The 14,878-nt window shown below is 36.9% G+C and overlaps 1 protein-coding gene across 1 annotated transcript in view; it reads right to left on the bottom strand.

The window, feature by feature from the left end:
* MALRD1 (MAM and LDL receptor class A domain containing 1) overlaps positions 1-14,878 on the bottom strand; it is a 365,316-nt gene that overhangs the window by 119,597 nt on the left and 230,841 nt on the right. Inside the window, exon 22 of the mRNA XM_032474166.1 lies at positions 11,478-11,635. Coding sequence (XP_032330057.1) covers positions 11,478-11,635 — 158 coding nt within the window. The remainder of the gene's footprint in view (positions 1-11,477; positions 11,636-14,878) is intronic.

A 14,878-nucleotide genomic window follows, 5' to 3' on the forward strand; every position in this document is an offset into this window, starting at 1 on the left:
GGTTTTCCTGTCTGAAGTACCCTCCCACTTTGGCCCCTGTATCTGCATGGCTCACAGCCTCAACTTCTTCAAGAGTTTGCTAAAGTTTACATTCTTGATGTGGCCCACTCTGACCACACCCAGCTCCACCAACCTTCTTATACCGCTCTACTTTGTTGCAGAGTCTCTAAAAAGGCTACCCAAGCTTACTCACTGATGACATTTCCTGTTTGATTGTAACATAATTTCTATGAGAGCAGGGGGTTGTCTGTTTTGTATATTTCTGTATGCCCAGAACACTGCCAAGTACATAATAGGGGCTCAGTAAACATTTGCTAACGAATGGAAAAGTTAAAGATTTAAGAACTTTGAGGTTGGAGAGGATCTTGGAGATCTAGTCAAATACTTCACGGGGGACTGAGATCAAGTGACTCGCTGGTCAGTGATGGAAGTGAATGTTGCATCTCATGTTTCTCACTGCCCAAATTCTGCCTTAGCAAATTCACCATTTTATTTCGTAAAGAAATGTATCTACTGATAAAGGAATGTATCTACTTACAAAAGTCAGGATTTTTCAGGAACTGTGGAGAGAGCTAACAACACTCTAATCACTATTTTTACAAGTAGTTATTTGTTCACTCTAAAACATCAGCACAATTTTCTCTAGGTTTGGATGTCAGTGAATTACAAATAAGCTATGGTATCTTAAAATTAAAAAACAAATCACCATAGATAAGTAGGGGAATGAGTGATTATTAATAAAGGCTTGGAACAATCAGAATTAGGATTGATGAACTATCTATAGTTCAGCTCTGTCTTTAAAGGCTGAAGAAACAGATCACTCTTTTTTCTTTGCCTTTTTCACTTGAGATGGGAGAGAGAGAATCCCAATTTGCTCTGTAACATCTCCAAGCAAATTAAATGAGTTCATTCACATCAAACCCCTGCTCAAATATAAAGGACTAGCCAAGTTGGTTGGTGAATATTGGTGGTAAAGAATTATGTTATGGGCAGGGGCTAGGACCCAGATTCTAATCCTGCCTCTGCCAATACTAATTGGATACCTTTGGCTTAATTAGGTAATCTTCTAAAACTGATTCCTCTTCTGCTAAATGAAAGAAATATTGGTATCTTCATCATAGGCTTGTTACTAGGTTTAAAGTAAAATAATGTACATAAAGTAAGTACCAACACTAATACATTTCCTTTTTAGGATTATTCACGTGCTTGCTATTACGTATCATATATCATCTATTTTGGAAAAAGAGTTAATATAATAGGATGAGTCATGAAATTAAGAACGTTAACTGAGCAATTTCATCACAAAGAGCTGACACATTCCGGGGACTTAAAAAAATTATTTCAAGGAGCAACTTCAGGTTTTTCTGATGTTTTATTTTACAAATGCATTGCTAGGGTCCTTGTAAATAAGAGCAATAAGAACCAGAGAGCTTTAGAAATTCTCCAAGTTTCCAGTCATTAGTAACTTAAAAAGCTGGGTCCAGGACATAGGTTTCCAGTCGATTGCCTTTCCTGAACATCACTCGTTTGCAATAAACATCACTGGCTATCTCAGACGTGGAAGAGTTGAGAAAATTACAGCTACTATGCCTGTAGAAATTGAAATGGCTGATTCGTATTTAGCTCTATAACATTAACCTCACATTCTTTGAAAGAGACAGACTATTTAAGAGTAACTGGAAATAAAGCACCAACCAAATGTCTCTTAATAGCAGAATGACCTGTGAGGCAGTCATTGTTAGCCGGATACCTCTATTTTTTTTTCCTCCTAAAGGATATCACTGTACAGACTACCTTCAAAATGTCTTCAAGACATATTCACTCAAAATGAAGGAAATATTAAACTGTAAAACAGGAAACAGAAAACAAAATGAAATTGCAAAATGAAATTGTCATTTGATTGACTTTTCTCTTAACATAGTCTGCAAAATTGTAAATGTTTGGAAAAATGGTTTCTGGTTCTGATGGCTAACTGAAAACACATGTTTACCTATACACCTCAAGAATGTTCCACTGCAAAGACAGGAAAAATAGTGAAAGAAATCCACAGAAGTACTGGAAAATTAGGAGCACAGCCACCAACATCCAAAAATAGTAAAGACTTTCTGGAAGTTTTAAACCAAATGGAAACTGTTGGTTGAAATTACATAAATAAAATGGAGGAACTTGCAAATATCCACAGGTGAAACAAAGACCAATCAAAAAAAGTGACTGTTTACCAGCAGAATTCTGGAATAACTCAAAGAGCATAAAGACAGCATAAAAGAGCTTGTATGTGTCACACTAGTTCATAGTTAATCAAAGAACTCCATATAAAGCCAGGTCAGTCCCGTGTGCTGGGAGTTGCTGATGCTAACATGCGTACCCAGGACACAAATTGGGGGTAAATATTGCTGGAGTGGGAAATCTGACACAGGGGTTTTCACAAATGGGCACTGAAACCAGAGAAGTGAGGTGCTGGCCTTGTGACTGCCCTGAAATATTTGTACCTCCCTCACCAAATAAACAAGCTACCAGTACATCAGAAACGTAAGTCCACCAGAAACTGCAGCTCCTCCTTTGCACCAGGGCAACAAAACCTGAGATCTTCAATCAGAACATGTGTTCACTGCTTGGGAAATGAAATTGCTCACTTGGTCTGATGCAAAAAAAAGTTTACTAATATTACCCAATCTAGACTCATCCACATACTGGAGAAGAAAACCAACACTGAGTAACCAGAAGAAGAAAATTCTAAGAGAGAGACATTAAATTGAACAGAACACTGAACACCAGGAGAACAACTGCTAATAGAATAAATGAGGAAATAAATAAAGAAATAGAACTAATTCCCTCGAGAGACTGGAGTGGCCATCGTATCTATAAAATAGAACTAATATGAAAAAAGAAGCATTCAGAGTTCTTAGAAATTAACAAAAAGATTGCTAAAATAAAGCCCCTGGAGATGAACTGAATAGTGGAGTCGATACAGGTGAGAGTAGATAACAGTGAGTAAGGATATAGAGGTTATGGTTTATCTCTGTTTCTATGATCACTCTGTGCATCGATCTTTGTATCTAAGAAAGAGTCATTCTTTCATACATCTATAGAAAATCTACAAACGTCTATTTAGATTTAATATATGATAATGAAAGCAGGTCAGATCAACAGGGGGAGGACACAGTATTGAATCAATGGTGTTGGAAAAATCCTCTTGCTCATTGGAAAGAAAATCATGAGTTTCTAACTTCTCACCATATACACACAAAATGAACTATAAGTGGATTAATCTGTTATACACACAAATCAAAATTATATAATAACTAAAACAAATGAGAATAATTTGTAATTTTATGACAGGAAAGGGCTTTCTAGGTAAAGCCTTAAAGCCAGACTCTACAAGGAAGATAGAGACTGACAGTTTTCACAAAACAAAAATGTAACAGGAAAGTTGCTTTAACTATGAATATGTTAATTTTTTCTTTATTTAAGAAGTCATATTCAGCTTGGGACCCAGACTTCTAAGCAAATCTGACTTTTGGTTCTCTCTCAAGGTGACTTTGCACCTGGGCTGCTTGTAGGCAGGTGTAAGAAATTCCTTCTTTTGCAAATTCCCATGTCTCTGTCTTAAAACTGTGACTTGATTTTAATTTTTGGCAGCATAACTCTTCAATTTGAGGTCACTTTTCTTTTTCTGCTGTTATTATACTCTAAAGGGAAAGTGTAATTTGAAGGTCATATTCGACTAGCTCCTTCACCCGACTATCAACTTTTGCATTTAATGTAATGCCTTCTCAGCCAGCAAATGTATGTATACTTTAAGAGCAACTCATGGCAACATTTTTGCCATCCTGAGGTCTGTTTTTCTATTATCTACAATAAAAGATACACAGCACACGTCAGCAGTTTTCTCTACCTGTGTTATCCAAGTATCTTTGCTGTCAAGGTGTGCGCCCACCGTTGCTAAGCTGTTAACATAAGCCCACGATGCTCACGATGTGATGGATGATATGTTGTGTTCGATATGCTCTGCTAGGCATCTCCTATTACAGGGTCCTTAGTGTCATGCAAACTGCCTGGCTCACCAGATACAACCTTACCTTCCTCTTCTATTCCATAAGACCTGTCAGATTAAATATGGGATACTGATACCATATAGGGAGAATCTTGAATCTACTCTCAACAAGGGAGGAAATCAACAACGACAACAACAGAAACGCTTTGGTTCATTTTAACTATTGTTCTTGCATATCACCTGTGTCATATCATACAAATGATCACAACACACCGGTGGGAGTGACACCTTGAGAACAAATCCCTAGTACATTACTAGTCATGTTTCTGCTTAAAACAAATGTCGGGTATAATCCAGAGCTTCAGCAAGTCTGTTCGGCAGAAATTCTCTAAGCATGCTCAACGACTCCTCATGCTTTCTACCACTTATGCCTGGGGATGTTTGCATATGATTGTTTCCTCTCTTAAACACTGTCTAACGGTATTATCAAAAGCTGCCTTTAATAAGCAGTGTTCCACCACTTGTGGAAATAATGACCATGACGCTCAGCACGCAACAAGAATGAGAGAGAACTGGTTAGTCTGAACATCAGTAAAAATGCACTTTAAAAAAAATAAAATTAGAGACAGAATTCTGATAGCACCTCTCAGCAACTTTCACAAAATGTAACATCATACAAACGCGTTTTTAAATTCAGCATTAATAAGAAAGAAAAGGATTAAACAAAAAATCTGATTTGTAAATTGCTTTAAGCATAGGCCATACAAACTAGTACCTATTTAATCTTGAGTACATATTTTGATAAATACAAATATATATTCACCTTTTCTGAATATATTTTTTTTTCCGTTTTGAAACAACATTTTTCTCATTTCTCTTTTTACTCAACATATGACCGGAAGAATTTCTGCAGCAGTAGTGGTAATTAAAAAATGGGCCAGGGGGCCTCGTCTCCGTGGTAATATCTCATGGAAATATCCAGAGCCTTTGGGGCAGGTCATCAACACAGGTTATCATTTTGTAAGTTATTACTTTATTGCCCTAAGTGCTAGCGTAGTGCCCTGATTTAGTGAATGTAAATCTAAAATGCACCACCTTTATTACTAGGAACTGTTTATGCACACTATTTCATTGATTCATTAGTCAATTATTTCTGATTATATTATTATCTATGGGTGACGAGGGTAGTTGCAGATCGGTGTATCAGATGTCCTCTCCAGAATATCTCAAACTACCTGGGCCTCACTGCTGGTGCACGGTGTCTCTAGCCATACCCCAGAGGGCCCAAGGTCATCTTGCATTTAAGAAACAAGGCTGAACTGAAGTGAGACTCTTTTTCCTTCTCTGCCAGATTTCTTATCCTGAAGTTCATGGTTCTGGAAGCATCACAGGGAATACACAGAATTTCTTCCTGCATTATCCTAGAGAGGGTGACCCCCAGAACGTCCAGCTCTTCTAAGAAGACACCTACAGGTGTAATGACAAACCCAAGAGGACTGAAACTGACCAGAGGAGGCCTCAGTCAGTTTGAAAAAGAGGAGGTAGTCTTGGGGGCTCTTAACCTTGAATGGCTCATTCAAAAGTTAATCATCAAAAGCAGAGCAACAAAAGGATTAAATGATAGGCAATTACAGGAAAAACAAAACCCTGCAGCATCCCCCACACCACGTCACACACACTACACGTTTAGGGAGCGCATTCAGGGGACTACTTAAATAACATTACACCATTTTCTGTTGTTTTTGTGAAATTTGTAATTCAAATCAGATTTACACTGAAAAGTGCAATATGCAGAATGCAAAATAGGCAAAGTGCCTTTTAGAGAACCAGACTTCAGGAACTATTGATAGAAAATAAAAGATGATTTTGAATAATAAAAATATGGAAAATAAAATATGCCATTTAGAAAAACCCATCTAGTTATGGAAGGCAGTAAAGCACAGTAATTAAAAGAACAGGCTGGAGCCAGCAGGTCTGGGGACAGGGTGGCCTGCCATCTCTTAAATAGCTCTATGACCTTGAGCAATTTCCTGAGGCTTTCTTTATCTCATTTGCCTTATCTGTGAAAATGTAGGTAAGGTCATGACTTGTCTTACTGGATGGTGTGAGGATTAGATCAATCGATATGTATAAAGGACTTCGGTAATCCTCTGATATTATTTTCAGCTTTTTTTCCCCCCTCTGCTCTTACTGTCTTCCTAAATATCACATTAAAACAAAACAAAGCTAAATTCACAAGCCTGGGGGCCACGACAATAATGGCTTCCTGAGTGGAACAGTTACGGGCTGCATTCCAAGGGTTTTAGCAGAAATCATTTAGCCCTAAAACTCAACTCTAAGACAAAGACCATTTCAACGTGGTAGGCTAACTGTTCTGAATGTGAACAAAAGGCTTCTAGAAGCCCACTGAGATATCTTAACTCATTTGTTATCACTGAAGGAAGTTTTAGGAAGTAGTTCATTTTTTTTCCCCTGAACGATTAGAAATTCCTATAAATTACAAAAAGTGTTATGAAAAGTATTAATTATAAAAGTTCACTTCCTTTTCGTGTCTTTAAAAAAAATGAGTTCAGAGTAATAAAAGGATATTACTCATTTATAGAGAAATTCTCTTATCCTGGGCCAAATTTTACCTCTTTTCATAGACATTAAATAACTCACCTGAGCTTGCATTAAATATCAGTACAAGCCAGAAGCTAGGAAGCTGAACTACGCGAACGAAATAATCTCATGGGAAATTAATTTGGTTTCACTTAAGGCTCTTTTGGTAATGTGGATCAGAAAATGACGGGCACTATTTTAAAGAGTGCTTTTAATTTTATAGATAGGGAGGTAACTGAAAGATAGAAAGAAACTGACCTAGAAAATAAAGTATTCGTTAACATCAGTCATAACTCCTGAGCCTTTGAATTAAAAGATACTGATGTCTGCACAGACATCTCACTCTTCTGAACATTATCCTGAGTATCATTCATTCACTATCAGGTTTCCCAGTTCCTATAAAACGTTTCCTTCATTTTGCAGCTCTCTACTTTGCAGGCTGAGATAAATCTGAATTGTGTGGCTTTTTATCCCAAGAAAGAAATAGAGATCCCATAATGGAATTTCATTTTGCTCTTATCCACTATGCAAGTCTTCCTTGACTGCATGAGTTTTATATGATCCCTTCACTAATACTAATAAAATTAAAGTGTGTTTTGTTTAAAAAATAATCTTACTGCCAGTGAAGATCTAAGTCTTACTCCTTGTTTGTAGCAATGGCTTTCCAGTTTATCCTTACACTCCACTTTAAACCAAGACATATGTTTTCTGCCGGGGACTCCTGAAAATCATCTTCGAAGCCCCTTTTCCTTTTCCACATAGCAGCCAGACAGATCTTCTAAATTTTCAAATGAGGTGTTATTATTCCACAATTTAATACTCTCTGCTATGGGCTGAATGTGTCCCCTCCCCACCAATTCGTATACTGAAGTCCTAATTCCCAATGGTTTGGGTTTTGGAGGAGGGGTCTTTGGGAGGTAATCAGGTCATGAGGGTGGAGCCCCCATGAATGAGATTAGCGTCCTTATAAGAAACACAAGAGAGATGATCTTTCTGCCAGGTGAGCACACAGTGAAAAGCCAGCCATCTGCAAACCAAGAAGAGGGTTCACAACGGACACCAAATTGGCCCTTACCTCGATCTTGAACTTCTCTGCCTCCAGAACTGCAAGAAATAAATTTCTGTTATTTGAGCCACCTAGCCCATGTAATTTATTATAGCATCCCAAGCTGACTAAGACACTCACTCTCCAGTGACTTCTCATGCTTCTTAGAATAAAATCGCATCTTCTTATTATCCCTACAAGGCCCTACATGAGTTGGTTCTTACCCATCTGTTTGATCTCTCTCTTCTTTGCTATACTGGCCTTCAAATATCTTCCACCTTTAAGCTTTGTCATTAACTTGTTCCCTTTCCCCAAACATTCTTAGTCCAGTTAATCACAAGGATAGATCCTTCTGGTTTTTCTAATCTAAATTCAAATGAGTAATTCCTTATCACAGTAAAACTGATACGCTCCAGAGTATTGTATCACAACTTGAAATTGTCATATTTGTGTCTTTTTTTTTTTCAATCTTCCCCTACTAGATGGTAAGTTTTTAATAAGTTAAAATAAGGAGGACAAGTTTAAATTAACTAGTGCTCACTCAAAAATTTTCATTGTTTTACCAGTTAATGTCTTCAAAAGGTTTGTGTTTTCTTTGGGGTGGGCACTTAGACAGGGCCAAGGTAGACAAGGCAAACTACTGGAACATATTTCAAATTGAGGAAATTTGTACAACAGGCACGGAAGAGATGAGAAACCACCAAAGAAATTATGAGGCAACTGAAAGACTAGTAGCTACAGGAAGATGTTTCTTCCCCTAAAACCAGAGCATCAAAGGGAGGAATACTGAAGCTGAGTTGCTGCAGGAAGATGGCATTTGGCAGGCGTCCCTGGTGGGAGCTAGAGCTAAGAAGGCAGGGCTCGTCTAGGGGAAACTGAGTCACAGGTGAACTGGGGTACAAACTCAGCCCCAGAGAGAGAGAGACAGAGTGAGTGAGAGAGAGGGAGAGACAGAGACAGAGACAGAGACAGGAGGAAGGCTTGTCTCCTCTTCCTGCCCTCAGATCTTTGGCCAGTGCCTTCATTTGGCCAAACTTACTCAGTTATGCCAACAGCAGAGGAGTCTGGGAAGTGTAGTTCTCTGGGATAGAGAACAGAGCACAGGCGGACAAGGAATGCACAGCACTTAATACAATTTCATAAAATTTGTGCTGACAAGAAAGCATTATAGCACAATCTGCTAGTGGAAATCTCTTTTAGGACTGCCTTGTTATTTTTCCTGCCCCACAGACCCTCCATCATGAAACGGCACGTGAGATTCTTTGCCATGTCCTTTCTAAAGGATTTATGTAGTCAGTGTAAGAAACAGTTTCAGATGAGCAGTTACCATCTACCACGTGCCAGAACCACACTTGCCATTTACTAACTCCAGAAGGCACCTGTTTACGGCACATCCCAGAGCAGCATCTTTCAACCTTTTCAAATATGAAGACCCTTTAGAAAGATATATTTATTTCTTTTTAGAAAGATAGAAAATGTTTAATGTAGAAAAAAATTATAAAATAAATGAACATAAATGTAATGAAAAAAATCTTTTCGTCCCCCCACCTTGAGATAATTACTCATCATTTAAGTGTATAGCCTTCTGTATATTTCTTTCTATTATACGTATATGCACACACACAGATATTTACATAGATTAAGATATATAGATATTAATGTGTGTTGACACATGCAAAATTAGATATATTTTTAATGGTATTCTAGAATCTGTATTTCTTAATATCTACTTTGGTTATTAATGAATCATACTTATTTTTATCATTAATTATTCATTTACAGAATTAATTTCTCCATAGTATTTCACTGTAAGAGTGAACGTACTATCTTTTACCAGTTCTTAATATTTGACATTCAGGTGGTTTCAAGTATTTCTTATTATACATAACAGTGAGATGAAGAACCTTATAAATAAAGCATGGTGCATATCTATCTTTATTTCCTTATAATATATTTATAGATGTGGAATGTTTCAGTAAATGATATAAAAATTATAAAGCTTTTAATTTCCAAAATGCTCTTTATAATTGCACACTAATAGCAATGAATATCTGTTTCTCCACACCTCCTCCCTCAGTGGATATTATTATTTATTTTATTCTTTAAAATTTTCTTTTTAATATTAAAAAGAAGAGGTTCTTCCTCACCAAAATTCCAGATAGTATTAGTTGGACTCTCAGTTACTTTACAAAACACGTGCACAAACCCTTTGTAAGACCCTTTAAAGAAGCTATCTTTTCATCAGACTTGCCAATGCTGTAATGACAGATGATTCTTCCACATTCAACACATCAGCTGAAAAACCGCACCTTAGAAATTGTTGTAAAATGTGGCATTGTTATACCCAAATTAGAGATTAAAAGAAAGAAAGAAGTAACATGAGAGAAGGACATGTTGCTGGGAAGCCTGCATTTAAAGGGTGGAAAGAAGGGGTTTCCACTTCACTCTCAGGAAGTTTTTCAGTCTGGGAATAACCCGAGATTTTCCGAAGCAATAGCTGCGAACGTGAGACTTGCCACAGTTACTGTGATCCGTCAGAGACATAAAGACACATCACGAAAACAGTTTCTCCTGGGTTTCTGTAATAGTTTGGAATGTTTCAGTAGGAAGTAACAGAAAGAATTTTCCTGGCTCAGGCAAAGTACACTCCAGGATTTAAAGAGGAGGCACAATTCTGTTTCCTCCTCCTGTTTTAGTCCTGAGCCCCTCTGCGTGCTAGCTTCTTTCTCAGTCTCTCTCCCATATTGGGAGCGATGGCCCCCAGTAGCCCGGATCTAGCCTGCATCCTTGTAACTTGCAACACAGAAGAAAGAGAAAGCCTCTTCTACATTGTGTCAAATACTGGAGATGACTATGACTGGCCCTGCGTGGGTCACATGTGGAGGCAGCGAAAGAAAGCCACAGTGACGGTCAAACCTAGCAACACAATTTGGAGTAGGGGAGGGCAATTCCTCTACAAAACCTGGATGTCAGGCTGACTACAATTCCCCTCCACTGCTCTTTCCAGTAGACCTCTCTGAAGATAGCCAAGACACTGTGAGTCTCAGTTTCTTCACAGTAAATTTGGGGAAAAGATATTACCTCATTAGGTGAATGAGAGAAATTAAACTGACAACACATATAAAGTTATAATACACAATCAGAAAGATAGGAATCACTTAATAATAGCTGTTATTATTTACAAGGGACAATATTTAAGATAAAGACAAACATTTCAGTAATTGTATAATTTCAAGGCAATAATACATGTTGTGTTCTGAGATATAATCTTTTAATGAGAAATCAAGATTTAAAAATTGGTTCCTGACAATTGAAAAGCTCATTGATCTTTCATACAATAAGAAGTCTAAATGCAGCAACTTGTTTCTCTAAAGATATTTGCATTTGGTGCAGACTCTTGTATTAAACTAGTTAAAAGTAAAGCAGGCATGTTGTTTTCAGTGAGACCTGAAATACGCTTATGATCTAAGTGTGCTTTGTCTTTACTTTGGGGAAGAAAATTCTCTCCAGTATTACCCCTCGCATCACATTTCTTCATTGTCCCTAAGTTATCATCAGAAGATACATATAGAATCCGCCCATACTCTTGTATCTCTAGATAAGCTTTTAAATAGCATGCACCATAATTGAGTTCAGGTGGCAGCCGAGAATGAGCTAAATCTTGAATGAGATTAAGATGAATGATGGCACTGCCTGCCAAAGTCCCATTGCCCCAGAAAGAAATGAGAAATTAATAGAATCAGAATTGGTGTCATCTGACTACCAAAAAAAAAAAAAAGTTTAAACACATGCTCTGAATATTTCAGTGAAAGACAAATCTCTGTCTTCCTTTTGTACCTTTAATACGCCCATGCTGCTGGGATTGATCATGTAGAACCAGAACCGAACAGTACACATCCCGAGGCTTGCTGGGAAGTACTGGGAAGTGGTGATTCTTGCCGTGAATCCTTCTTTGGGGTCCGATGAGTTGACATATAGAAAGTGCTGGCCACTACCTTGAAATAGAGGGATATCCTTTTTATTTAATGAAATGATATATTTTATAGCATGTGGCAGAATATATTTAAATCATGTGCAAATTTCACTTTTCCCCAAACACACACACACATACAGAGAAAACTAAACACAATTTTTTTGTCAGTTATATATCAATCACACTTAATTCTTTGCACCAAAATTTTAAAAAAAGAGTGTCACTATGATTATGCGATTTCACAAAATTCACCTTGTTATATGTGACTTGTGCATAAAGTGATCAAATATTTGTGTTGACTCAAAGTGTATTCCTTTCCTCTCAATTTGCTCAAAACTATCTGTCAGGTACAAGTGAATAAAATACTTTGTATGCTACCTGGAGAACAGGTCGGGGGGGGCTGTTGGGAGCTGACTGATACTGTATCGCATTCTTGGATGCTCTGATTCCCACACTGAGCAGACTAACAGTGAATGGCAGGCAAGAACTGCAAAGGGAAATACAATTCTAAAAGTCACCACATTATTTTTCAGAGCAATAGATAACTTCTGTTTTCCTCAACTGCATTAGTATGTGAAAGATCTCTTCATTTAAACACAATTGAATTTTCTTTTTCTGCAGACATTGTCAAAATGAATCATAGCGACCAACTATTCCCTTGGTGGCTTTTACTGGGGGGAGAATGGAAAAAATATATATATATGAACACTTTCTTAGGCTAAATACTAACTTGTAGTTCTAAATTGAGACTGTTAAATATTTTCTAATCAAAAGTATTTTTTCCCTGTGGCATTTAAGTACTGTTACTGAGATACATATTTTAAATCAGAAATTGTGAGTTAATAGGTACCAGAGGCTTCTTCTATAAACGGTTGCTGTTTAAGAGCTTGTCCTCAGATACACTGGGTACCCATCGATTTATCAGCATATGTGTTAGTTACCTTTCTCTCTCCCAGCACGTGATTCTTCAATGTAAGGACGCATTATCCCCTTGAACAGAGTTGAAATCAGAAGTGGCCAGAGTCAATTGCAAAGGAGAGTGAAATGAGCCTGTTCACAGGACTGATGGCCTGGCTTTTTGCCTTTTCATGTTTATGAAGCACATTGTACACATAAAGGAGTGGTGACAACTGGCATCCTTGCCTTGTTCCTGATTCTAGCAGAAAAATATTTAGTTTCTCACCATAAAGAATGATGTTATTAACTGTATTTTTTGTCTGTAGATGTTCTTTCTTTCTGCTCTGTTGAGGTATAATTGACAAATACAATTGTAACATATTTAAAGTGTATCATGTAATAGTTTGGTAAGTGTGTATATTCTGAAAGGATTTCACAATCGAAGTTAGTTAACACATCCATCATTTCGTATGTTTGTGTGTTTGAATGCTTAAGATCTACTTATAGCAAATTTCAAGTATACAATACGGTATTGCGAACTACAGTCACCATAAAAATATGAAATATGTCACAAAAATGTCACACATGCTACTCTTCTCTGTACAGTTCCAACTTTAGTTGGCTCTCAGAAGTGTTCTCAGAGCACTGTAGATTTTTTTATCAAGTCGGGGAAGTCCACCTCAATCACTAGTTTACTGAGGGATTTTTAATACGAATGGTTGTTGTGATTTTGTCAAAAGCTCTTCCCGCATTTACTGATTTGATCATATGATTTTTTTTCTGCTTTATCCTGTTGATGTGATGGGTCTCACTAATTGATTTTCAAATATTGAACCAGTCTGGCATGTTTGGAATAATTGCCACTTCGTTGTGCTGCATAATTCTTTCTTTTCATTGTTAGATTGAATTTGCTAAGATTTTCTTGAGGATTTCTCTACGTATTTTTGATGAAAGATTTTGATCTGTGGTTTTCCTTTCTTGTAATGTCTTGTTTTGTTTTGTTTTGATATTAGGGTGACCTCACAGAATGAGTTGATATGTTCCCCTTGCTTCTATATTCTGGAATAGATTATATAGAATTGGTAATAATTTCTTCTTTAAATGTTTAGAAGAGTTCATCAGTGAACTTATTTAGGTCTAGTACTTTCTGTTTTGGAATATTCCAAATTATTTATTCAATTTATTTAATAGATATAGGCTTATGCAAATTACCTATTTCTTCCTGTGTGAGTTTTGGCTAAGTTGTGCCTGAAGACATTGGTTCACCTGTGTTACCAGATTGGTGGGCACATAATTGTTCCTAATATCCCTCTACAATCGTTTTAGCATCCATGGACCAGTAGTAATGGTCTTCATTTTATTTCTGACATTAGTAACTTTTTTTTCTTTGTTTTTCAGTTAACCTGGCCAGAAGGTTTTCACCTTCATTGATCTTTTCAAAGAACCAGCTTTTGGTTTTATTGATGTTTTTCTATTGATTTCCTCACTAAAATTTCATTAATTTCTGCTTTAATTTTATCATTTGTTTTCTTCTGCTTACCTTAAATTTAAGTTACTCTTCATTTTCTAGTTTCTTAAGTGGAAACTTAAATTATTGATTTTAGATCTTTCTTCTCTTCTTATATAACCATCCAATGCTAAAAATTTCCCTCTAAGCACAGCTTTCACTGGATTACAAAGATTTGTATAAGTTATTTTCTCTTTTTTTTTCATTTAATACAAAACATTTTAACATTTCTCTTAAGACGTCTTCTTTCAGCCATATGTTATTTAGAAGTCTTCTGTTTAACCTGCAAGTATTCTGGGGTTTTCCAGGTATATTTCTGTTACTGATTTCTACCTTAATTCATTGTCGTCTCAGATCAGACATTGTGTAATTTCTGATCTTTTAAATTTGTTAAGGTGTGTCTTAGGGCCCCAGATGTGGTCTGTCTTTGTGAGTGTTGCACAAGAGGCCGGGAAGAATGCGTATTCTGCTGCTGCTGCGTGAAGTATTCCACAGATGTCAGTTCTATCCGGTTGATTGACGGTGCTGTTCAGTACTGCTCAGTTCAATTACTTACTGATTTCTGTCTTCTGGTTCTATTACTGATAAAAGGTGTTAAAGTCTCTAGTGATAATAATGGATTCATCTATTTCTCCTTGAAATGCTATTAGGTTTTGCTTACGTATGTTGATGTTCTGATGCTAGATGCACACCCAATAAGGACTATTTTATTTTCACGGAGTAATTACCCCTTTATTGATATATATTTCCCCCCTTTATCCCTGATGATCCTCCTTGCTGTGGCGTCTCTTTTTTTGTTTGTCTGAAATGAGGATGGCTGCTTCCACTTTCTTTTGATTAATGTTAACATGGTATATCTTT

Source organism: Camelus ferus, chromosome 35 (genome assembly GCF_009834535.1).
Source record: "Camelus ferus isolate YT-003-E chromosome 35, BCGSAC_Cfer_1.0, whole genome shotgun sequence".
NCBI lineage: Eukaryota > Metazoa > Chordata > Mammalia > Artiodactyla > Camelidae > Camelus > Camelus ferus.